At 46.8% G+C, this 26,234-nt stretch overlaps 1 protein-coding gene across 2 annotated transcripts in view; it reads right to left on the bottom strand.

Annotated features, from left to right (window-relative positions):
- Nucleotides 1–793: 793 nt before the first annotated feature.
- The window catches only part of jag2b (jagged canonical Notch ligand 2b), a 31,785-nt gene continuing 6,344 nt past the window's right edge, over nucleotides 794–26,234 (bottom strand). Inside the window, exons 3-26 of one of the 2 annotated variants that reach the window (XM_029258417.1) lie at nucleotides 21,769–21,835; nucleotides 17,918–18,190; nucleotides 17,167–17,227; nucleotides 14,673–14,803; nucleotides 14,009–14,128; nucleotides 13,719–13,832; nucleotides 12,657–12,770; nucleotides 11,568–11,684; nucleotides 11,143–11,189; nucleotides 10,781–10,954; nucleotides 9,360–9,510; nucleotides 9,083–9,247; nucleotides 8,877–8,990; nucleotides 8,674–8,787; nucleotides 8,485–8,598; nucleotides 8,210–8,326; nucleotides 7,693–7,720; nucleotides 6,860–6,945; nucleotides 6,286–6,399; nucleotides 5,866–5,981; nucleotides 5,166–5,417; nucleotides 4,758–4,889; nucleotides 3,792–3,936; nucleotides 794–2,675 (exon numbers count right to left, since the gene is read on the bottom strand). In XM_029258417.1, coding sequence (XP_029114250.1) covers nucleotides 2,212–2,675; nucleotides 3,792–3,936; nucleotides 4,758–4,889; nucleotides 5,166–5,417; nucleotides 5,866–5,981; nucleotides 6,286–6,399; nucleotides 6,860–6,945; nucleotides 7,693–7,720; nucleotides 8,210–8,326; nucleotides 8,485–8,598; nucleotides 8,674–8,787; nucleotides 8,877–8,990; nucleotides 9,083–9,247; nucleotides 9,360–9,510; nucleotides 10,781–10,954; nucleotides 11,143–11,189; nucleotides 11,568–11,684; nucleotides 12,657–12,770; nucleotides 13,719–13,832; nucleotides 14,009–14,128; nucleotides 14,673–14,803; nucleotides 17,167–17,227; nucleotides 17,918–18,190; nucleotides 21,769–21,835 — 3,330 coding nt within the window. In that variant the 3' untranslated portion in view covers nucleotides 794–2,211. The remainder of the gene's footprint in view (nucleotides 2,676–3,791; nucleotides 3,937–4,757; nucleotides 4,890–5,165; nucleotides 5,418–5,865; nucleotides 5,982–6,285; nucleotides 6,400–6,859; nucleotides 6,946–7,692; nucleotides 7,721–8,209; nucleotides 8,327–8,484; nucleotides 8,599–8,673; nucleotides 8,788–8,876; nucleotides 8,991–9,082; nucleotides 9,248–9,359; nucleotides 9,511–10,780; nucleotides 10,955–11,142; nucleotides 11,190–11,567; nucleotides 11,685–12,656; nucleotides 12,771–13,718; nucleotides 13,833–14,008; nucleotides 14,129–14,672; nucleotides 14,804–17,166; nucleotides 17,228–17,917; nucleotides 18,191–21,768; nucleotides 21,836–26,234) is intronic. The other variant, XM_029258418.1, reaches the window with a different exon arrangement.

Here is a 26,234-nt window from a genome sequence, read left to right on the forward strand (position 1 = left end):
CTGGAATACAACCGTAAAAACAGTAGAGCAACCAAACATCAGTTTTCATGGAAGCATCCCAGTCTGTGCACATAACACCGGAGACAGGATAAAATGTGTGCAAACCTATGTGGGGTGGTAACCTTGACTGCCACCAGCCATTCCAGGAATCTGGTGTTGGCTTTCAGCTGCAGCACCAACTCCGAGACATGGGCAGGCCCCTGATCCAGAACCCCTCCCCACCGCTGCAGTCAACTCAAGTAGGTCATTGGCGGCACACAGCTCCCAGGACCGTCTGCAGCGACATCCGAGATGGAGGTCTCGCTAAGGCTTTTCTTTTTCCAGTGACGCTAATGGATTTTAACGAAGGCAACGTGACTCTACACAGGAAGGCATTGCCACTTTGATAAGCGATGGAGGGAAAAAAAAAAAAAAAATCCGCAGCAATGTAGCATACAGCTGTTTCATGCAGAGTTTTGGTATAAAATAGAATATTTTGGATGCGAAACACTGCAGAGCATAGTAGACCCCCCTAGAAAACTTGCCCTGGCAGACCATCTCTCTTCCACCCTTGTTTAGAAATAGTGGCCAAAATTCTAGTACATTCCTAAAAACTGCATGCAGTTCTGTTTTACAGTAAGTTTATACACAAGCAATAACACTAAATTTTGCATTTTCTAGAACGTGCTCGTTTTCTCTGTGTACTGAAGGTTTTTTTGAAGGACACTTGGGAAAAATTTAATAAATAAGTTTATTTACATAAAATCTCACTGAATGAATGAATGGACTTTGCAAAACAAACCTTCTGAACAAAACTACTCCTCATTCCCCACCCTGCCTCTCCCCCTCGGCAAATTTAACTTCGGTTTACCAGCTGATGCAGGTAGCATTTTAATTCCTTTATTTTGCATCATGCCAAATATTAAAACAAGACGCATGTCCAAGTGAAGCAATGTTAAACATCAGAAAGAAAATAGAAAATTATATTCATTGTGACTGAGGTAATCCATTTTTTTTTTTTTTAGTTGGTATACCTTGCCATCACAGTGCAGAAACTGCACTAACACAATGGCTCAGAGGAAAAAAAAAAAAAATAAAAAAAATTGTTCCCTTCATTAGGTCTTCAAAGGAAGAAGAAAAAAAATGAAATGCACTGGTACACATTCTAGTTGTCACAAAGCAAAGCTAGTCAGGCTAGAGCCTTCACCCTTTGTTGGGACTTTCACAGGTCAACTCAAAGACAAGCAGCAAAGGCAGGATAGGGGACTGACAGAAGCAAAACAAACACGGAGGCACGCATTAAACAACCATTTAGTGTTTCAATTCTTTACAAAAATAAAGCAACCAAAAACAAACAAAAATGAATGATTATATGGATGATTTTAAGGTAAAGAAGGATGCTGTATATCTTTTGGACTGTTATAAAACCAGCCATTGTCATTACACATAAATAAAAGGAATGGCATTGTAAAAAAGAAAATAAAAAATGAATTGTCTTAAGTTACTAAATTCAAATATACACAGCGGATCCTTTATTATATACATATGTACAATGTTTATGAAATACCTTAGCGGTGATACGAAGAGTTCTAAAGCGTCAGGTTTCCCTTTGTGTGGGTGCTAGTAACTGTGGCCAAGGGCCCCAAAGGCACTTTCTACTAATACCAATACTGAGATCTTCGTGCAGTTACTGAGAAGACAAGCGATGATACAAAGGCCACTCTAAAGGCACAACACCTGAAGCTCCCACAGCCCTTCGAGCCTGCCATGCACACAGTAAGGCAGGTTTTAGGTGGCTGGCTGTAGTAGTAGTAATATAGGTGATGGGAGAAGAGTGCTGTCAACAGACAATTCTTCAATGTCTTTCCAAGACCGTGCCTTGTGGAACACATCGTGAAAGCCACATCATTTCCTCCAGAGAAACAGACAGCGCCCTGGCATTTAAAAAAAAAATCTGTAAAGAAAAAAAAAAAAAATTTACACAACACAATGCCATTTTCTCCTTTTTCCCCTGTTCCATGCTCTTAACATTGAAAACAAATCTGGCCTCTTCTCACCTCTGGTAAAAAGAAAAAGAAGCTTTTATTTATTTGTACTGTACATAGAAAATAACGTGAATATCAAAAGCAGTCTTCTGAGCTTTTCCCACAGAGCTTCAAATAATTTACAAAGAGGAAAAAAAATAAAAATTACTTTGAAAATAATATGGAGCATTCCCCTCTTAATGCTGGTTCATACATAGTGGTCTTTGACCCCCTCGCTGCCTTTGGAATCATTGATGTTTTTGTAACGGTTGTCTTTGGGGCTATGGGCCGTCCGGTGAGGTCCTTTGAGAGGGGGGCTTCGGGCTGAGTAGACAGCCTGCATGGCAGTTTTTGAGTATTTAAGGGGGGGACACTTGTCCACTTCCATCCCCCCCGTCTCCAGCTCCTCCCCCTCAGATGCCACCCCATCACAAGTCCTATCATGGGAGAGCATGAGCTTCTGGCACTCTTGTGGAGCATCGCGGTTGTCTCTGGAGCGTGGGCGTGCCACAGGCCTCAGCACCTCCCACTGGTTGTTAACACTTTCCTCCACTGGTGCTCGGCGCCGCCTCTCACGCTCTTTTCTTCGCTTGCGGGTCCACCAGATGCAAATGGCGATGCAGAAGAGCCAGAGTACGCAGAAGAGCACGCACAACAGAGGCACCAAGTAGTCTGGTAGAAGCCAGGAAAGACAATCACATGGTCTTAGGACTTCTGCATCAGAGACGACCATGCTACACCGATACTTAAGGATTTGCCCACCTAAGAACCACCCTCCTGTGGTACCCATGAGGTTCAGCATTTACCCTGAATTTCTCCAGAAACAAATACTAAGGTGAATAAGCAGATAAAGAAGATATGGATAAAAAGTGCCATCTTAAACCATGTACATACCAGAACACAACCATCCCAGCAAACAATACCTGCTCAGCATTCTAGTTCAAACAAAATGTTTAGACAAGTAATGGCATGATTCCCTCCAGCTACCTTCTGAGAAGCTGGGCTTTAAACATTTGGACTGCTACCCCAGACAGGAATTAAATCCAACCTGTTTTATTGTGCAACTCAGGTGGACCCTGTCAAAAGAACTGCTGCAGGGGAAGTAGGAGTACAAGTCCACTGTCTATTGTGTTTTTAAATTAAAACCATAAGTATGTTAGCATTGCAACATGCAAAAGCCATAAAAAAAAAATCTTTGCATCACAGACATACATGTTTGAGAACTCAGTAAATTAACTACCTTGCTAAAGGCAGTTAAACTATCTTGTGGGTAGCTGATGGCATAGTGGTTACAGCTGCTGACCTCGGACCCAAGGGTCACAGATTCAAATCCCACCTTCAGCAAGGTACTTAACCTAAACTGCTCCTGTAAAAGTCACCAAGCTGTATAAAATGAATAAATTGTAAGTAGCTTAATGTAAGTGAAGTGTCAGCCAACTTAAATGCAAATACTCGTTTCACTTCAACAAAGGCTGTTTTCATACAGTAATTGTTTATGACCTATACACTGGAAATGCAACAATACTGCCATTTTTTTCCCCCTCTAACTGAAGCTGCATGGACTTGCAAATAAGCACTACTAGGATTACAAAAGTCTGGTATACACATGTAGTAAGCCTGAATTTTGCTTTTATTCACAGCTTATTATATGAAATACTGCAAAAGTGCAGTCATTTAATGTTTGCAATAAATACTGTACTTTATAATTTGTGCAAGGGGGGGAATGACTTGGCAAAGGGAAATTTTTCCCCTCACCAGCCACAGTCCCACATAAACCGTTTAACTCACCAACTGACGGGGACATGACTTGGGTCTCCACCTTGACCTCCACGATAGCCAGCATGATGGTGCTGTTGTGGCGCTTTGACAGTTCGTTTACAATGGTGCTGGCCACTTCCTGGATTGGGGTGTGGTCCTGCTCGTTCTGGAAGGACTTTGGAAGGAGAAGGGGTTAGACTGGGATTTTATGCACTTCTACTGTGGAATCACATGACATTAAGACATTTCAGTCCCCTCTTATCTCAATGCTGAACCTGCAGCAAGCTTCCACCCAAAACACCAATGTCACATCATTTTAGCATTCACAATAATTACGTCTCAGACCAGATCAGAGGGCAGGCAACTGGTGAATGTACAGAAGCTCAGACGGGCTGTGATGTGGTGGACAGATACTGTGATGTAACTGCACTGTGCGGCAGACGGGCAAATGCACAGCCTTGAAACAGGGGCAGTAAGGATCATACAGACCCTCTGGTGAATCCCAGAAACATGGCATAAACTAGAAAAATCTAATTTCCATCCATTAAGGGATCTGTGCACTGTAGCAGCTGATTCCCCTGTGTTTGGCTTGAAAGCAGAGAACCTGGGTGGCCAAACTAAACTTGTCAGAGTGAGGCCCTTGACATGCACACAGGCTCAAGCACAGGCAGCAAGTAGTAAGGTGTTCCCAGCTGGCTAAATGTGTAACAGATGTGTTAGTGGGTTTTTAAAAGCAAGAAAGAAAAAAAAAAAAAAACTTTGAAGCTTTTGTTCACTGAGCCAGCAGTCAGTAATCTAAGTAGTTAAATTAAGAACTTCTAGATTATGCTATATTGTCCGTGAAATGCGTATATGCAGACAAACCCTTCAGACCTATTCCTTAATGTATCCTGAAGAAAAATGTTCTGTAATAGCATGAGTACAGAAGCATTAAACAATTTATGAGGGGGGGATGCACATATGCATTCACCCACAAAAATAATTAAGTGAACTCACTATGGCCACCTCCACAGCATCAGGATTGGAATAGGAGAGGTCACACAGCACCAAGAGGGAGTGCTCTCTTGCCACGGTACGAGTTGCTGGCAGATACCTCAGCTCTGTGCAGATGTTCTCAACAGTGGTGCCCTGGAGCCAACAAATGTGTGAAAACATGACTTTATACAAAAACACAGGGATAAGCAAAAAGTGATGCTACTTTACATTCAAGTAGCTGATATATTCTACCTCAGCAGTTCATTAAATCACCTATTCCACAAAATTAACTAGTGATTAATTCACTGACTGACAACAGCATTAAAAAAAACTGAAAGACACGCATATGATTTTGTCCTGAGGAATGGACATCTCCGCTGGACAAGTCCTGCTGGTGTCTTGGATAAGGAAGTCCTGAAAGAGGCTCACCACAGGAACCTTGTCCTTGCTGAAGATGAGTGTGATCCTAACGCAGCTGCTGTCCAAGTGATCACTCCTAGGCTCACACTTTGTGTCTATGGGGGCTGGGGGGTCAGATGAGGAGCAGATGCCCCAGTGGTGGCACGGGGGTGAGAAACAGGTCAGAAACTGATGCTGTTGGCACTCCTGTCCCCTGGGGCAGTGGGACTGCTCATGCCCCTGGGCGGTCTGTAGAAGGCATGGCAGACGACCACAGAGCACCTGCGAACGCAACACAGGCGGATGTTGAACTGTCCACACACACACACAATCTTTGGCAAGAGGATTCTGCAACGTCAGTTTTCTGAATGCATTCAGACATCAATAAAAAAAAAAAAAGCCAGTATGGTTTCAAGTGTTCCCATTAATATCAAATGGGGTATCAGTTAAATGCCATGAAAATAGTTTGTGCTATTAAGATGCAGTTGCAGGTATCCAACAATGAAAGGGCAAGCTAAGACTATAGCAACTGGGGGAAGGCATAGCATTGACAAAAAGTTGATGGCACTGCTCAACTGCAACGGACTGCCATACAGCCTGGAATGTACTCTGCCTAGCCGAGTGCATTATGCTTCAAGAATGACCCTGCTAAGGAAAAGCAGTTTTAGCATAGGGCTGTTCAAACAAAGTAAAAGCTTTGGCGTTCACTGTTTTGAGGGGAAAAGCCTACCTTAGTGCACTTGACATCTCCATTGATGCAATGGCAGGTATTGCACTCCTCATCCCACTGACTGCCGTGTGGATACTGCAGGTCCAAGTACCGACAAGCTTTCCCAAGGCCTACAACTGTACAGGAAACAAACTGGGATCAGTATGCAGTATCAGAAATATGCATGGAGTGTGCTGTTTGTAGGACCCTACTGCCATGCAATATACTATACATGTTTTATTAAACATGCTTGCATAAATATGCATAGTACAAAACATAACTGACTATTCAAAGTCTACAAAGCAAAAGAGACGCAGTACTTGAACAGAATAATGCAGGAGTACAAAAATGAGATGGGGCTTGCACTTCTTGGACAGTGCAAGTGATTTAGATACAGCAAGAAAGTTCGGGTCTCTTGCTTCCTGAAGGCAAGTTACTTACATTCCTCGCAGCGAGGCCCGGCTCGGCCAGGGGGACATATGCAGCGTACCCCATTGATCTCATCCACACAGGTGGCACCATAAGTACAAGGTGAAGACTGGCACTCATCAATGTCTGCATGGGGTGGAGGGGGATCAGAGATCATATAACAGGGCACTTGCATGTGTAATCTCTTTGAATAAATTAAACACCCCCAATCAACAGCAAATTTGTGAAACTTGACTGATCAACCCTAGATGGAGCCTCATGACATGGAAGGGACCCTTAGTCCCATCTCCCATGGTAATGAAGCTAACACATGCAGGAATGAGTCCCTCCGTTTCTTCTGAACATGTCCCTTTAAGAGTGAGTCAAGAAAGACTGGCATCGAGAAAGATGAGGGGAAACAAAGGATCCACTTCTTTGGTAAAGAGAGCAATGGGGGGTGCGTCAATGAATAATTCATCTGACCTCTCCGCTTACAGAAGTCAAAGGTTACAAAAAGCTTCAAAATCTAAGTTTTGAAAACAGGTTTCCAAACTGACAGCTCTCCAAGTCCCTCATCTCACGCACACAAACATACACTGGTACTTACTGATCCGGCAGTCCGGGCCTGCAAATCCAGGAGCGCATTCGCAGCGGAACCAGTTGACCCCATCCACACAGATGCCACCATTGTAGCTGCAGAAAGCAAGCAAATGTATGGCAACTTGTAACAAAAACTCACCAGACTGGTTGTGATAAAATAGTGGATTAAGTGGGTCTTTAGGGCAAGACATAGGACAGGAAGGCCGGTATCACAAAGACCGATCCTATTTATCAATACCCTAAAAACTGAACTGAATCTTCCAAGCAAGGTCCCACATCCCATGACCACTCCCAGGACCTTGGCTCAAAAATATATAACTGCAGAGAGGGTGTTTATAGTCCCCACCCTCCATTTTTCTGTGTCATTCTCCGATTAGCAAAAGCTCAGGTGGCCAAGCTGTCAGCTTAAAGGTTGATTTAGCAATGAAATTAAAGGGCCAGCAGGTAGTGTCATTAATCACTGGTTTGCCAAATGGAAAATTCTATGTTCAAATCCCAATCCAACTGTATTACCCTTGAAGTTACCCTGATTTGCTCCAGTAAAAATCACCCAACTTCATAAATGGACAAATAACCAAGTGGCTTAGTAAATGGTCTAACACCAAGTTGTGTTGGGTTTAACAGTAATGTAAAAGCATTACAAATTTCAGTCCTTGAACAAGCTGTAGAACAGATAGAACTGGATGAGCTATAGCTATGCAGGCCCCCCTTGGTGTTGAGAGACAGGACTGGGGGTGGTGCATTTGGAAATAGGACAGTAGCAACCATCCTGGCAAGTCTGAGAAGTATTCACCCTCTTCAAGTGAGACAAAGAGCCAGGGCTTGTTTAACCAAACTTACCATGGATGTGGGTTGCAGTCATTGGTATCTGCAAGAAGAAGAGAAAAACTGAATGAAAGGAAACCTTTTCCTCACGCACTTGTGTAGTTCACACATCTGCACTCAAAGTTGAATTACTACTGTGATCTAGTGCAGCTGATAAATAAGGCTACTGTTCAGTAGGTGTTAAATTTAGCTACTGATGGCTCAGTATTGCTACTTCCTACAGGACATCCATAGAAGAAAGCCAAAATAAACCAAATGGAGAACATTGATAGTTTCTGCAATGGAAACTACTAACTTTATGCTTTTCCATTTCATTCTGACGGGATGTGATTCATGAGGTAGGATCCCTACAGCTTCATAATGTATTACCGACTTGGCTTATCTAAGCCCTGATTTAAAAAAAAAAAAGTGGGATATTGAGCTGTCAGTCAACATGTTAAACTCATATCTTAACTGAAGAGTGCCACACCACCACTACTATTGTGTTCCAGATCTGGGACACAAGAGTCTGGGGAAGAGGGAGGGGGCATACTTTGTGCACAAGTGGGTCCCTCCCAGCCATCCTTGCATATGCATGTGAAGGCATCACCTCCTCCAACACAGGTACCACCATTCTGACAGGGTCCAGATGCACAGGTGTTGTTCTTGGCTGCCATGAAAAAGGGGAGGGACAGAGGTTAAACAACTGGCATAGCAAATCCACCGCTAGTCAGTGACAAAAGGGCAGGAAATGTTAAAATCCACAAAGACTCCTCAGAGCAGAGGTGTGTGACAGCACAACAGTGTGCTCCACCTGACCGGACTCACCTGTATTGCAGGTGCTGCCGGTCCATCCTGGGGGACAGACGCAGTGGAAGGTGTCACCATGGTCATAGCATGTACCTCCATTACTGCAAGTACTGACATCGCACTGATTTTCACCTATGGGACACAAACAGCTGTGAGCAGTTATGTGAATGCATTCAAACATGTATGCATGTCAAGGCCCTCACTCACGTGAATGGCATGTCTTGCCCTTCCAGCCATCAGCACACTTGCAGTAAAAATCATTGACCAGGTCCACACAGTGTCCACCGTTCTTGCAAGGGTTGCGACTACACTCATTCACATCTGTAACAGGCATAGGGTGTCAGTCCCTCTACAGCACAGTAAAAATATGCTGCCAGCAGACCAGCACGCACAGTAAAGAACCAGCTCACCAAGGCTACACAGATCTCCCTCCCAGCCATCAGGACAGAAGCACTGAAAGGAATTAATGCCATCGATACAGGTGCCTCCATTCTGGCAGGGGTTCGACAGGCAATCATTGATGTCTGAAAGATCAGAAGAGATAGGGAGACTGGGTGATGAAGAAACCACCCAATGACTGCCTTTCCAGGGGGTACAGCAGAAGGCAAAGACCTACTCTCGTGGCAGTAGGTCCCAGTAAAGCCGTGCTCGCAGGCACAGGTGAAGTTGCCAGCTGGCTGGCTGATGCAGCGACCACGGGGACCACACACGTTGGATGAAATATGCCACACCCCCTCCTCTGTGGTGTTGGTTGCCACAGCAATGGTGCAGCTGTCAATCACTACAAATGCATACACTCATAAACCCTCTGCAGAAAATCTGTACTTGAAATAAATGCATAAATAACCATTCTGAAGTAAAAAGCAACAGAAGTGAGAATTACAGGCTTGTACCTTCACAAGGTGTGGTTTTACAGTGGTCCTTCAGGCTGGAACAGTTCTTCCCCTCATACGCCTCAGGACAGGCACAGTAGTAGTCATCTAGAAGACTGTGACAGACAGCCTTGTTCTGGCAAGGGTTTGGACTGCAGGGATTACTCCGCACCTGTGGTGAGAGATGCAGTGAAAGAGTAAAATGTTAGCCTATGTCTGTTCCAAGCCCTGGAGCTCCAATCCTACTTAAAACCCATGAGATAAACACCATGATAAGCCATGCCCTCCACTTATAAGCTCTTTAAATGGAGATCTGCTTTATGCCTAAACTCCTTAGCAGGGCTGTGGGACCATGGGGCAGCTTCTCACTTTTAATTACTGTGCAGACATGAGGCCCATGCTGGACATGTTCCCTACTAGCACCCACCCCCCCACCTTGAAACAGTCTAAAAAGCAACAGCTCAAGCCACCATTGCAACATTCATGTGCTCACATTCTCCACATTCCCTGCTTTTGCCAAATCAAAATCATTAAAAAAATGGGGAGGGACAGGGAGGGGGAAAAAAATTGAGATATGGCACATAAATAAGCAGCACAATCATGGTCCTTTAAAGCTAAACTGAGTAATCTGGATTTAGGGATGGACTCTGCTTGTACACCTGATGCTTTGGTGGTTTTGCTCATCAAGCCTCGGATGCGTCTTCTCTGACAGCTTGCGTTTATGAGTTTAGAGATCATGCTCCATCTCTAACTAGGATATGTAAATGATAAATACAAAGACCAAGTCCAGTCCCCCCTCCAAAATAAGACTATTCAGTGTTACAACACCTTCCACTTCCAGGAATCATTTTCTTATCTTATCAAAACCTCATCCACAGCACACCTGAACACAAAAGGGTGGAACCTACTGTCAGCTCACTAGTAGACATCACCTTCCACAGGACATGAGAAAAGACCACCAGCCAGAGTGCCCCAAATACAAGTTACTTCATCTATAACAGCCTTATTTTTAGGCTGTGTGGTGAGCCAACACTCCTGGCTCCTTGTCAGAACATTCCACACATCCAAGCCTTTTATAAACACACATCTGCTGTTGTGGGGACACTTTTACTCCTGCAGTTACCTCTGATATTCAGAGGCACATTGCTGGTAATCATTCACAGGGGAGATGCCCATCTCTCTCCAGATCTACCACCATTGAGCAGTTACAGATTCCAGGCAGCAGTTTAGGGACTGGTTGGAAAAAAACTAGGCTTGTGACCAAAAGGTTCCAGGTTTGGGAGGGGATTCAATTGCATCCACACTTATATTTAAAACGGATAATGCTGTATTGCTAGCGCTAGACTAGTTTAGTTAGTGATATTCTACCCTTTCCATTCTTGCCAATGGCACCATAGGACTATCAGCTAGGATTCACCACCTCCGCCCAACCCCTCACTCACCTCACACATGGTGCCAGAGTAGCCTACCGGACAGTCGCACACAAAGCTGTCCAACAGGGTGTGGCAGTGCCCACCATTTTGGCAGGGAAGGCTGGCACACTTGTTCCTCTGGATCTCACAATGTTTACCCACAAAGCCTGGTGGGCACAGGCACTGGTACCCTTTAGGACCCTCCTGTCCAGAGAGAATATAGCTATGATCAAAACTAAAGTACAGCAGCACACCACAGATGTCTGAATAGAAGTTAATATGCAAGACTAACATGGCATTTTGAAAGACCATGATCACATCAGTATATCTGCTACTAAGTAAAATTGAGCTGTAATAATATAAAAGGTGGGAAAGGACATCCCATATCTGACCTTGCAGGTGGCACCATTCTGACACTGTCCATGGCAGCTATTGATGTCTGTAGAAAGAATGAGACCGTTTTACCAGACACAAAGAGCATTGACTGTACGGATCATGCTGTCCGAAGATACAAGCATGCAAATGTTAACAGTTTAGTCTTCAAGGCAAATAGCAGAAGAGAAAGCCATTAAACAACATGCAAGAGATCACCCAGAGTGAACACACTTCTCAAGTGCTTGTTTCATTCCAACTAGGTCTCATGTGCATTTAGACTTTGTGATGAACAGTGGAGCTGAGAAGACGATACAAAGATTGACTCAATTAGCTGCAGAGCACAGTGACTGCTGATCAAGAGCTGCGCAGAAGAAGGTGTCCTGCAAGTTGCAGCAGGAAGTTATGCAAAGAGGACAGTGGCACGGCGAATACAGGTACTGACTTATATCACAGTTTTGTCCGGTCCATTCTGGAAAGCAGTAGCAATGATATCCACCAATAAAGTTTTTGCAAGAGTAAGCATTTAGGCAAGGTTTCCCCTCCACACACTCATTAGCATCTGCGGAGTAGACACGTGCGACAGAAAAATGTGGGGAGAGAGAGAGGGAGAGAGACTTAAGAACCAGCACCACCACCAACCACCACCCTACATCAGTCATCCACCAAAGAGCTTTGCAATGCTCTTCACATGTGATGCACCATAAGAAGTTCCCTAAAACTTTCCTTAGGCTTGCCTTCATAAACTCCATAATGGAATTCAAAACAGGCATGGTGCACGCAATTCCACCCTTTGTGCACCATGCCACAAAGAAGTCTCACATCTCATCACCATTGTGTTTTCACAAGCTGTGGGGGGTGGAAACCAGAGCCCTGCATTTCCAGCAGAAATCAGGCAAGGAAAGGGGCTCAAACACCAATCCCATCAAAGACCTCGCTCTCATTAGGGCTTAAAATATTCAGGGAGGGCCATCCATGTGCAAATAATTTCTGTGAGGTGCACCTGTCTCCATGAAACCCAACGCTAGTGTTCAGGTGCTGTCTAATGGACGAAAGGGGAGCTGAGTCCAGGGGGGCTCTTCTTGTTTACAGCTTACAAGCCATTTCCTCTCCTGCTCTCCTTCATCCACACATCCTGGCCCCTCTAGTAGGACCTGGGTAAAATGTCCTCCCACCCCCCAAGACATAAGCCCAACCCCCAATCTGATATACACTCAGAGATACACCCCCACTGCCCAGTGTAAATTTAGTACCAAGGCGAGCAGTTGCAAGGCCGTGCATTATTTATAACTTTACTCAAGTCACCTGGATCAGGTTTCCGGCAACACCCAACCCTCTCCATGCAGCTGGTTCGAATTAGAAATCCACTGTAAAGTGGGCTTAATATGGTGAGAGGGGCACACACCCAATTGCAGGCTGGCCGCTTGTCAGCCCATGATTAAACATTGCATTAAATAAAACATGCAATCAAGCCTCAACCTTTGCTCCACTCCCACCCACCCATCAGGCAGAGACCCAGCCCCTTTGTTCTTACCTATCTGGCAGGTCTTTCCAGCCCACTGTGGGGGACATATGCACTCGAACCCGTTTTCACGATCAATACAGGTGCCGCCCTGGGCACAAGGGTTGGAGGCGCACTCATCTGTGTCTGAAAAGTCAAGTTGGCATCAGTGGACAACACTTGGACAGATCTCTCACACACACACACACACACACACACACACACACACACACACACACACACAAAGCTGTGCAGATACTGGCCCCAGAGCTGATCCCCCAGAGAGAGCGTACTTGCTAACAGAGGCACTGACTAACACTGCTCCAGATAAGAGCTTTATGCTTTTGTACAAACATGTTTGACTTCACACTATAACATGATTAGCCTTTAACTAATCCAGGTCTAGTAGATTAACAGCCATTAAACCCCAATCCTCACACTTGTGATAAAGGCACAAAGACATTTCTCTCCAGGGTAGTGCTTTCTGTGGTGGCAAGTAGGTAGGCAGAAGTTGATTGGGGGTGGGGGCAGAGAGCATGGAGAAATGAGGGAGAGAGAGGCACCACCCTAGCAACTCCATGAGTTGTGGGGGTTGGGGGAATTCTGGCAGAAGATCCCATGTTGCCATGACAATACTGCCATGGTCCCAGACCCCCTGTGAGCTCTCAGCACAGAGGCTGGACTGGGAGGGGGGCACCAGAGCAGGCACATGGGGGGCAGGGTGAGCTGGGGGTAAAAACACCTAGAGCATCCTTGAATAAGGCGGAGCCTCCAGGAGCTCATCCTCCTTCAAATACTCAGACACAGGCTGATTCAAAGAGAGGAGGGATTATGCAAATCCCCTTGTCTAGTCTCATCCCTCTGGTCACAATCATTCCCCCCTATAATCCTGATGCTGACTTCAGAACACTGGAGAGACCCTGCAGTGTGGGAGACCTTCCTGCGCTAAAGCTGTGCACCCAGCATGCAGGCACTTTGACAGGGCCCACCAGCAGAGGAATACATCTGCTCCTGCAGCTACGGGGAAGCAGGGGTCTGCAACACTGATGCTGAGGACAGCCAACAGGCCAATGGACCTAGTGCTCCAGGACTCACCTATGGCACAAGTGATGCCACTCCATCCTGGTGGGCAGTGGCACTCAAATCCATCAGGCACCTCGTGGCAGGTTCCTTTGTTGGCGCATGGGTTGGAAACACAAGCATGCTCTGCTGCAGGGGTGGGAAGGATAAGCAGATATGAGGTCAGATGCAAAATGGCACTTTAGAAAGGCTGCATGCCAGTTATTGCCCACAGGAATTCACACGATGGGCCTGGCAACAACATACATCTTTGTGAGCAATGCAGTGTGCTGGTGGCAAGGATGCATTGGTCGTGCCCTGCTTACCGATTTCACAGTTCTTGCCAGAGTAACCGTTGGGACAGGCACAGTTGTACTCGTCTGGCTCTGTGTTCATACAGGTCCCTCCGTTCACACAAGGCTGGTGCGTCCCACAGTAATTCAGATCTTTGCACAAACAGAAGGCTAGTTTAGTACACCAACCGAAGTCTGTATAGAGGACCAAGGGATTGTCTTGGGGTACACTCCAGTGTCATCCCCCTCATTTACATTTATTCATTTAGCAGACTTTTCACCAAAACAATGTACAAATTTGTGTATTACATTAGGAGAAAGAAATAACTGGAGACGTGATTAAGTTTGGTGCACATGGTGGAAACTATGTTCATCACATGAGTAACTACATGAAACAGACTATTCCTGATCACCTAGCAAATTTTAAGGTACACAAACATTTACATACATACAGGAGTAGTGGCTGTGTAAAGACATATCTGGTCATGATCATAAAGTTATGGTGCACGAACATTTACACCATACATAACCTTGAGAGATCATGGGCAAAGTGAGTCTGGAAGAGGTGACTTTTCAGACCCTTCTTAAATGTGCGCAGTTTCAGCAGTTCTGAGTGGGGGGTCATTCCATCATGACGGAGCCAGAACCGAGAACCTCCGTGCTTTACTTTCTACCCCTCTACCTTTACCCTCCTCACCTTTATTACACAGCAGCCCTCCCCAGTTCTTCTCACACTTGCACTCCCAAGGTTTGACGCAGGTCCCATGGACGCATCCCGGATAGGGCTGGCACTCATCGCAGAACTGCCCCTGCCAACCATATCTACACCTGCCAAACAAAGGTTGTGATCAAATCAAGCATTGGTACCATAAATCTGGGTTTCCAACATCACATACTTTGGCTGGTAAACAGACAACACTTTCTGGTTGTCTGTAGGGGAGCATTTCAAGGCAGTAGATGTAGAGGCACTCTGTAGGCCAGGAGAAGCATATGTGAGGGTGACAGCGTGGGCTGGTGAAGGGTTAGCTAATCAGTTGGTTTATGGCAACACTCTGCTATTCTAAGGCAAGCGCTATCCTGGCTCCAGCTGTCTTGTCAGTTCAACCTGCACTATTTTAAGACCCCCCCCCCCCCAAAATTCAGGATCTGCCAAACTACAGCAACTGGTTGAGAAAGCAAGGTCTCCAAAACCCCACCCTCAAATTGCCCTCTATCTCCAGCCTACAGAAACCCCAAAGATAGGTCCAACTCCTAGCTACAAAGCACCCAACTGGTATTGTGAGTGGAGAGACCGACATTTTCAGGGAACACAGGACACTTACAGCTCTTTCAGCTACGGAGTGAGACGCTGAGATTCGGAGCTTAGCGACACTGATGTACGGGACACAAGTGGGAAGTGTGTTCAAAGGCATAAGATTGCGTACAAGATGAAGAAATGACCAAGTTGGCTTATACCACATTGTTATACCAATATCATGTGACCCTGGGGAGGATAATGGCTCTGATCATCCCCCATCACTTAGGACTTCCAGCCAGCCAGTCTTAAAATAGACACGGCAATGCTTCAAAAATAGCTCCCTGAATCCAAGCGGTCTACATCTTCCCCAAGGTCTTTTGACATCCAGGAAATGGCTGTATGGTGGTGCACATATTTACACTTCTGAAACACATGGCTTTCACATAGCTGCTTTGATACAGGACTGAATGTTGGCCATGGTCTGCTCTATGCTGGTCTAAGATGAATATGAAAACGGCTACATCCCATTCCTCTGGCATGTTGACCAATGAAAGTGGTGAAAACACAGGCAGCAATGGGTGAAAGTGTTGAACTGGACACTAAGCTCCAAGTTCTTATCCCAAGAGGGATACTTTGTTTTTCAAAGGGGAAAAACATTCACCTTAACTGTGTTAAATGCCTTGCAGCCTATATGAATATAGAGCAGTCATCTTAGATCAAAGCACCTGTTAAACCTATGCAGCAAATTAGTCATACCTTAGGAAGTGTACCATTTCACATTAATCTTACTGCAATGCTGCAATAAAATCTCTAGTTCCCTGAAGCAGCAGCCTGGAACTACATAACTTGCCATTTACTCCACCCAAAATAGGTGGACAAAGCCTCCTAAGGTGGGCTCTACAAACCTGGCTAAGTTCTAAGCCTGCTAAAAGTTCAGGTCCATAATAATTGGGTAGTGGAGCGTGGACCAATTACAATGCAGGATGAGGTGTTCAAGGCACTTCCTTCCATGGAGGAAGAGGAGTTGCTTGCCCTAAGACCAGGGATACACCACGCCAAAACAAGCCGTAGACAGGAAGAGCTAATGACGTGGGCAGGTCGGACCCAGCACTTCGCTCCTGGGGAAGGAAATGCAGCTTAAGAAAGGCTGCTGCCGCTCTGGAACAGGAAGCAGAACAATAGGCCTTGGACTAGGAGCTACAGACAGTATTTCACTGGAAGTTTTGGAGGGGGCTGCTGTGGAATTTGGTATCCCCCCCCCATTCCTCAAAGCTTGAGGAACATAATCTGGACAGGAACACAGCAAAAGGAACCCATGACTCCTCTGGTCTCAAAGCCCCACCAGCTGGTCCCCACATCTTAGCAAACAACCCAGGACTTTGACCCTCCCACACCTTGGATTAAACATCCCGTGGACTTCCTCCACTGGCCCTCAGCTGCACCCACATTGTGAAAACATGCAGCTTTGTCACTCCAGGAGCTATTTATAACCAACCAGATAAACAAGCATCTGAAAGCAGGCATACACATGAAGTCAAAACAAAAACAGTTCAAAGTGACAGGCAAGATGCATCCCAAGCAACCTGCGAAGAGGGACCTCTTAAATGAGCAGGCAGCTACCAGAGCGAGAAGGATCCACACAATAGGACAGGCAAACAGACCAGGCTGCAGGACCAGCTAAAGGTCACAGGATCATTAATGGCAGTTATCAATGTAGGTAGTATCAATATTAACTAAGAGTGGTTAAAACCAAAATAAAAAGCCTTATTCAGTGTTGTCCTGGAAATTAAGTCATGAATTCCTGAACACATCCAGCTGAAGGACAAAAGTTTTACTGAACCTGTGTTTTTTTTTTGCCCTACCTGTCCAGTTTTAGGAATGTTAGTGTTGCTCTAAGCCCGAGCCACAGATCAGGTGGTCCAGGATCAAGAGACTGATCAAGGAGTGGACTTACGTGCATGTCCCGGGAGTGCTGCATGTCCCATACAGCAGGTTGCAGCCTTGTTTGCAGATTGCTGTAAAGACAAGAGCAGGGGGTTATTCATTTTCACTGTTACAAGTACTGAAGAGCAGAAGTATTTATCTTCATGACACAAAGCATGCTAGGTCAGTACAGTGTCCCTATGTTCTATACTAAATCTCCTGATACTCACCAGTTCTATCCTGTATACCCTCTCATTTCACATACTCAAAATCTCAGCCCAACACCAGCCTTGATAAGTTATAAATATTTCCCAGAGAACATCAATGGCAACTACATGTTAAGATTACACTGACAATGATGATCCACAACTTGCTGTGGGGGGGGGGGGGATAGAGACAGGGAAAATAAGCCAGCTGGGTCCATATAACATAAATCACTTTGCCACAGGATGTCTGCTGCCTGTTTGTGGGAGGCGTGTTAATGGAAACTCCAGGATGAACCTCCCTGTCAAACCCCCACTAGAAGACAGCTCATCTGGTGAGAGATGTACTAGGCTACAAGCTCTGGGGGCACCCAAGTTAAAGGCTTTGTAGATTGGATTCAGTGCCCTGGACTCAAACTGAAGACAGCTGAGCCAGTTATACCAAACAAAATTACCACCACAAAACTCTACACCATCAGCCACACTAAATGGACCAACAGCTCTAAAATGGGTGTGAAATGCATGTTATGCATTTATTTCCAGACCTGTGCATGAAATGATTTGTTCAGAGCCACTCACCCGTTCGACAGTCCTGCCCCATCCAGCCCTCCATGCAGACTTGGTTGCCAAACTGGTCACACACATAGTGCCCAAAGTAGTCATCCCGTGGTCGGCACTGCTTGTTGCACTTGTGGCCGTAGTAGTTGTCATCGCAGCGCACGTTGATGCTGTACTCGAAGCTAGCTACGGGCCCGTTGTGGTGGATGGTCCGACCCCCGTCTCCGGGGTTGATCACGCCCTTACGGATGCTCCGCTCGATCAGCAGTTCTTCACCTGCCCCACGCAAGACATCTAAGGGGGGGGGGGGGGGGGGGGCGGTGAGGAGGCAGCAGGGGAAACAAAATCCTTTAGAATTGAAAGGTGTTTACTCAGGAGATCAGACCAGGACACTGCAGGTCAAATATAATCCACTCCAACACAAGAAAGAAATAAACACAAATACAGGGTGGGTGATTGTTTAGTTATGAAAACGTCCAGTTTCCCTGCTTTGTGAAGTTGGTGCCCACAATGACCCCCAACCCCCCTTTCCCTCAACTATCCCCTACAGGAAATCCAGCTCTTGGGTCTTCGGAGCCAGTAAGGAAATAATAGGGATGCTGGAACAAACTGGAATCGGAAGAGCCTGTTGCTTTTTCTCAAGGCGCAGAAAAACAGCCCTGCCCAGCAGCCTTCACAGCACACATAGGCCAGGGACACACAGTAGGCTCTCTCCACCCACCCACCCAAAAACAGCCTAAAACAGACAAACCCCATGCTCTCTGAAGTGCAAAAGAGTGAACCCACACCAAAAGAATAGAAAACCAGTGCTGCATTCCTTGCTGCCAGAAACCCTGCCACTTGAGACCCTCACACCTCTGGATCAAGAAACAAAGCCCAAAGGAAGGACCCCAACAATTGCTCAAAGGGAGTGAAAGGTGTGGCAGTAAGAGGAGGTTTTTTTTTTTATGCCTTTAACACTGATGGATGATGCTCAAAGGAAGGGAGATGTGATGTTAGCCAAAGAACAGGGTTGCTGTGAAAACACCCTCAATACACGAGCATCGAGAGCCTCTGAAGAACAACACTGATCAGCTGTCACCCCCCCACCTGAAAACCACATCCCTCAGGGTGCAACCTTTCCTTCTATTAGATATAAAAATACAGGCCAATCATTTGCTCTAAGCTTCCAAGGAGACACTTGAGGCAACGGTTACCAGGAAGAGCTTTGAAAAGGTGTGGGGGGGGGGGGATTTCAGTATGCTGAAACACATGGGGCACAGCAATCATGGGGTTCACAAAGCCAAGAATCAGGTAACTGCATGAATTTTAAAACATGGTGTATGGGGTTGATTTAGCACAGCCCCTTGGATTGGGGGGGGGGGGGGGGGGGGGGGGGGGGGCCTGAGCTTAACACATCCCTCCCACCTACTTTAGCACTAAGGTTCCCTTTGGCTTTCACTACTTAAAGCGATTCCGCCGATGAAAACAGCAGTTATCGCACTGGCATCAGCTGCAATGAACAATCACCGAGAAACAGGGTGCTGCCTGCCATTTCCTCAGTCACATCACCTCCACCACCCCCCCCACCCAAACACCTTCCTCGCCTTCTTATGACATTGTCAGACAAATTGAGGAACAACAACAGAAATAGCCCACTGCCTCCAGACAGTGAACAATGGCGAACAGCCGCTCTGTTTTGTGTCCAAACACTGGCAGCAAGCCAACTTCCTGCAGGATAAACAGTGCATGGTGGACCCCTTCCTGAAGCCGTTTGAACCCAGGCTCACCATAGCTGTGGACCTGCCAGGCAGCTGTTGGCAGGCCAATTTCATGGGGGGAAGCATAAGCAGGTAATGAAGGGTCTAACAGTGAAAGCACTCACTGGATTTAGTAAGATAGTAGCACATGTAGTGTCTCTGCAGGTCCATTCCCCACTCACCACATCCTTGCAGGACACGTGGATCAAGTCCCGTACGCAGATGGAGCATAACTGCAGAACCACAGTCACCAGGTTCAGCTCACTTCAGATTTTCAGCAGCAGAAGCGAACGACCTGCTGAGTCCCTTTGCAACCAAGAGGTCACTGTGACCGGGAGTGGAAGTTCTATTATCACTGCGTAGGAGCAGCCTGTGTGTGTATGTGTGGGAGTACGCGTTAGCGTAGGTGCACGCATGGCGTGCGCTTCTTGTCAGCCCCACCTGTTTGCACTTGTACAGCCAGATTCCTCTGATGCTCCCAGCAAGTGAGGCAGCAGCCCCAGACAGGAGCCCAGCCTACTTTTCCTCACAGCTCTAGAAGAGCACTGAAAGCCCGCTCTACACTTGGGCCCTCATGCCAGCTGGTTTGCGCTTGGATGTCACGGTCACAGTGCTGCACAAGCAAGCGCAGCCCAGCCCCACCATAGCAGCAGACACTCGTACGTAGCGTACTGGTGAAGCAGCCAGGTGAAACCGTAAGGTTGGTATTCAAGCTGGCATCTCTGCATTCCGCAGTATCCTAGGTTACAGTTGGTCCAGCAGTACTGCACTACTTCCATGGGCAATGGTTTTCAATTTAAGGGATACTCCAACCTTCTTCAGTGATGGTACTGACTAATGCTACAAGCATGGCTACTGTATTGCAATATACAGAAGAGAAGGCCATGTCACAGAAAGCCTGCTCTGGGCAGCACTACACCATAACTTGGAAGGTAGAGGCTGAGAGACCTGTAGGTGGGAGGGGTCCTACAAGGCATTGCTTTAAGAGCCACCCTTTGCTCTGTTGTACAGCAAGCTGCAGGGCTTTTGCGAGAGAAGCGGTGAGGAACACTGTTCTCCCAGTGGCTCGAATACCATCGGTCCAGTAAGCCTCGGTGACCTCCCCTGGAGATATCAGCTGTAGTTATTTTTAGTGAGCAAGTTTGGTAACTTGCAAAAAGAAAGATGCACTCCCAGAGAAGAACCAAGCAGCAGGCAGTTCGAGGACCTTGCTGAGCAGACCCACCTGTGTCTGCCCAGGGGCCTTCTTTTGTCTCAGAGAAGATAGAGGGAGGGGGGGAGAAACAGGGAACAGGACGTGGTGGTGAGCTCACGACAAAGGAACGCTAGCAGTGGTCTGCTACGCTGGAGAGGAATGCCCGGGTCAGCTCTCTGAACTCATCTGCAGTTGGAAGAACCCACCTCTGCCTCTTACCTTGGTTGCATTCCATCATTAACCTCTTTCCTCTTTTTTTTTTTTTTTTTTTTAAAAAATCAGCAGCATAAAATAAACAGGTGGCTTGGAATATAAATATATGAAACTGCTGTATGTAAACAGCCTTCAGAACAGCCATCCATGCCACAAGCCCCTACCCACCGAATCACCTCATCAACAGCAGGCAGCACTGTTTGCAAGTCTGCTCCAACTAAAAGCAGGTTTAGAAGTTATGCAAGTCACTTCAGAGCAGATCTGTAGTATTCCAGTAGCATACCTACTCCAGACAGCGTCACCAGTTCCTATCCTACACTATTTTTTCATTATATGGATTATGAAGAGAACAAGCATTAATCAAGGCATGCTATCCCATGTTGTCAGCCAAGCCCATCCCATCTACACTTTGGCACTCAATGAAAGGAACAGAACCCCCAACCCTCAAATTTAGTCATAAAAGCAACACCAATGAAGTTTAAACATCTTGGTTATGGAACCCGGCTGCTCAGATGGCAGCAGGCCATGAAGACTACCCCATTACATAAACACCATGAAAGGAATGTCCATCGGTCCAACCTGATATTTATATGCCACAGACAATCAAATGCAGTCTTGAACGTGGTGTTCAGAACTGCCCTGCGCCCTCTAGCACCTCCTGGTGGAAGCCGATAATCTGATGGCAGAAGCCGATAATCAACATGAGAGAAAAGAGATGTACTCACTGTTGGGCCATGCTGTCACTGTGTTGTTGTCCCAGTCCCAGGCCTCCAGAATGAGAGTGTATGCCCGCTGGAAGGAAAGAGTCCATGATTAAGACATTACAGTTCAGCTCAGAAGACAAGGAACAAAGAAGAAAAATATTTGAAAAGTTACACATATTAGGCAGCGTCTAATGTGACGCAAGTCGGTCCTTTCCCCAGACTGTGACTAACATCATTCCATTACCTGGAGGCATACACTCATGAACATCCAAGGCCATTCTGTCTGCCTCCTACATCACTGAATGCAAAAATGTTAAGGACTACAAACACTTTTACAGCATGAGTGTATGAGAAAGCCAAAGGCCTCCCTTTCCCACTACAGGGATACAAAGCTGCCAAATCCTCCTTCGTTTCGGTGGTCAGCCAAGGAGGTCTTCGGAGAGAAGAGGCTGTTGAGGCGTCAAATGATAGAGACGGGGGGGGGGGGGGGGGGGGGGGGGGGTCGCAGAGCGTGCTCCAAACGCAAGAGCCCAGACACTGACTTCTCATTGTTACCTCACGGCAGTGAATCAGTATCTGTACATTGTAGTGAAGACTACATCAGAAGTGGAGCAGATGCACCATGGTTGGGGGGGGACACAAAAACAAAAAACATGGCGTTTATGCGTCACTCGTTACGGGAAAGTCAAACTCACACATACTGATGTCACGGCCCATAGGGATGCGAGATTGACGAAAGGTTGCGGGGAAGATGAGGAAGATCACTCCCCTCACAATTTGATAGAGCAGAAATCCACCTACACTGCTAGAGTCACATTCCAAGCGCAAACCGCCACACGAGAAGCCCATTCCCACGGACAGGTGGGTCGGCGCCACAGGGTATGACCGACATCGCCCTGCCGGCTCATTCCCACAGCCGCTGGGTCTGCTGTATCCGAGTGCCGCTGCGCTCCTGATAACAGCGATATTTATAAAACATAGCCTGGGTGGGGGCACACAAACAAGTTCTATATTGTCGTCTATCCATCCAGAATTCTGGAAGACACCTCCCTGTGCCGGAGCCAAGGAAGCAAGGCATCGTTAGTGACACCAAAATTCCACATTTACAGTTATGTTAGGCCAACCATCTGAAGCATCAGTATAATGATTTGCATTGTCTGACCGTTACGAGAACAGTGAGCAGTGCTGACATCGGCGACGCCGAGCGATCGATCGCCCGAGCGCATTAGGGCTCCATTACGGGAGCACCCTGCCACAGTCGAGCTCCCTTGCAGAGAAACGGATGTTGATCCTAGCGTGGGAGCACCTACAAGGGCCGGCCGAGGGCAGTCTGATGCCGACACAGGTGGCGGTTCCCACGGTAGAGGGTGGGGTGTTTGAAGAAAGATTAAAGTAGTGCTCAGATTAGAGGCCCTACAGTTGCTGTGGTCTCCAATCACTTTGGAGACTTCTTATCAGTTCCGGGGTGGCTAACAGGCTGCCCTCGGACCCTGGGAACGGGACAGCGTGCAGAAGACGTCAACTCAAAAGACGAAACAGCCGCTGAAAGCTCTGCAAGTATTTCATACAGCAACAGCACACAAGCTGAAAGGAACAACTCTGTCAACAAATTAAAAATTACCTCTTTGACACAGTTTCCATGCACCAGGGAGCTTCCCCGGGAAACTTGATCCCAGGCTACTTTGCGTTGGGCTTCTGAAGCAAGACATGAAGCAAGCAAAGATATCTGCCCAAAACCCACTGCTCCACCCCTCCTTTTCAAGGTTAACATGTCACTGTGCTCCTGATCCCTGGATGTCTTTTTTTCTGAAGCACAAATCAGACCAACAGAAAGCACAGTGACCTTTCTGGTATAGCTACAGAAGGGATGTCACCCTAGCACAGCCATGACTGTCGCAACCACAGACAGCCAGTCTGGAGCTTTTTACGGGAATGGTCTGGAGCCAGCTGTGGGGGTCAACTTGCCAGTGATCTCAAGCTCCGAGCTGGATAAAGGGCTAGGGTGTCGGTCGCTTTGACTTATCTACCACCCTACAGGCTCCAGCTGCTCCGTTATATGGACGGCTACCAATGGCCCTGTTATGTGACCGCAGACCTTGACATGATTCCCCGAGGGAATACCAGACAGGAGTCCACTGGCACAACACTGCAGCAGAAGTACAGCTACTACTCAGACTTGCTCACATTCCCCACATAGTCCACACTGGACTGAAAAGGATCTTGCCCAGGAAGGCCTGTGGGCTTGCAGATTTCAATAAGCACTGAGTGGAACCACCATCCTCTCCACCAATACAGAGCCTGCAGAAAAGTCTTCCCTCATCTTGAAAGGTTGGCATTGAAATGTGAGACTATCTGGGTTTGTGATGTTCCAAAGAGGGATGTTCTTCAGACAGGTATAGAGCAAGCCCAACATCCTCCAGTTCCCCTGCCTGAGACAGCAGCCTTGAAGCCCAGACACCTGACTCCAGTGGTCCAATCACAGCACTGCCAAGATTTCCTCACTGGCACCAGTATGTGGAGTGACAACACCCCCCACCCCATTTAATGTCTAATAATTCAATTAATAAGAAGCTCTGCAGTGAAACATGGCAAGAACAGTGCAGAACATTAAATGTCACAGGAACTTTGGTCAAATGCTTAATTTCTTATTGCAGCAGCTGTGGCTTCATTTAATTATTGTTAATTAAAATGTGTTCTCACTTGAGAAAATTAAGCAAGCATGACATTTCCAAAGAGAACATGCACACAAACGGGAGTCAGCAGCTGTATATAATCCAGTCCTGGAGACCTTCAACACGGCTCTCCCACACACACACACGCTTTCTTACTAAGCCATCAGGAAAGAGGGTTTTCAGGCAATGCCCAAGGACAGTCCCTAGGGAAATTCATGATGTGCAAGGTCAGAACTATTAATTAACCTTGCCATCGTACACAGTAGCTGGACAAGTTAAAAACTAAGACTAGACCTCAACCAGCCAGAACAACTTACAAGCCTAGAAACTCATCTGTGTGCTTTTATGGGTGTTGGTTCACTTCGTGTCCAGCGTAAGAGGAAAGGGTTCAATACCATCGGACCAATGAACCAGCACAGCTGCGTTCGAAACAGACAAGTCTAGACATGGCATGGGAGCAGAAAAGGGACAAGGAGATGACCCCGTTGTGATGACCACCCTCCCTCCTCACTGCCAAGCAAGTCACACCCCCAGGATCAATCATTAGCCTAAAACAGAGTGCTGCCCCCCCAGCACAATGGCTTCAGAGGATCCTAAAGTGAGTGCTGAAGGGACAGAGCTCCTTTTCAAAATTTCTTCATCAGCCCATCATAGCAGGTCACATGCTGCACATCAACATGTTGACCATCCACTGTAGCCTCCTAAAGCCGGCAGAGACACTGCCACCTGTGAAGGGCTACCAACAAGGTGCACGGGCCTGATTTGATGGAGGATATGAAGTCGAACACCCTGGGATTCAGAGCACTGACAAGATGAGCACACTGGTGACAAAAGAACAGTGAAAATGGTTTTTTAAAATTTACCCACTTTATCAATGTGGCTTTAGTGAAGGCAATACCAGACCAGCCCTTCAAAGAAGAAGATCTTTACATTCTAATATTATCCCCCCAAACTTTGGATCCAAAGTTGCCACTTCAGGGCACGCGCAATGCTAGAACCTGAAAATGTTTGGAACAAGTCCCATCAGAGCAAGCAAAGGCACCTTGAACAAACGGTCTCAATGCAACCCTCTTGCCAGAGACCACTGGCATTTCTCCCCTCCTACTAGACATGGTAAAGCAGACAATGGCTGTGTTAAAGCCATTGTTGGGGTGAAAGGCAGAGCAACAATGGTGTTGAAGCAGCCCCTTTCTTCTGGGAGCTATGCTTAATGACATCTGAGGTCTGAGAACCTCCCCATTTCATTTCCAGAGCAGAGTCACCAGGCTCCTCTACAGAAGCACACTTGGAAGGGCAGCAGGAAACTTGTTACGTTTGAGTCACAAAACTATATCAGCTTAAGAAGTTTTCCAGTTACATTAACAACAAGCAGGCAGAGGGCAAAGAAGCACACCACATCGAATGGAACGGGTACACAGGATACGTTGCCCCCCCAGGGAACTGGCAGTCGAGGGCAGCTAAACCCCAAACGCTCCGTCACCAAGCTCATGCTCTCTGTGTATACGCTCGTCGGTTGTTTAGCGTGCTGCTACTATGCCAACATGGCCATTAACGATGCGTCAACACACTTCTTGGTCAGAGTGCCAATTAACCAGCAGGGTTAGGGAGCAGCACGTTCGCGCACACAAGCAGTGCAGAAAAACACAAACACGCACGCACCTGCATCCTATGAGCAACACTTGAGCAGAAAGGCAGCCTGCCCCTTAAGATGAACCAAGGCCACATGCCACGCTGGTGTCCTAACCCCTGGGCAAGGTCCCTCATTTCTTGGACAAGTAGCGACTGACAGGGTGAGCAGTCCTTTACCGTACCATG

This window comes from Scleropages formosus, chromosome 15 (genome assembly GCF_900964775.1).
Source record: "Scleropages formosus chromosome 15, fSclFor1.1, whole genome shotgun sequence".
Classification (NCBI taxonomy): Eukaryota; Metazoa; Chordata; class Actinopteri; order Osteoglossiformes; family Osteoglossidae; genus Scleropages; species Scleropages formosus.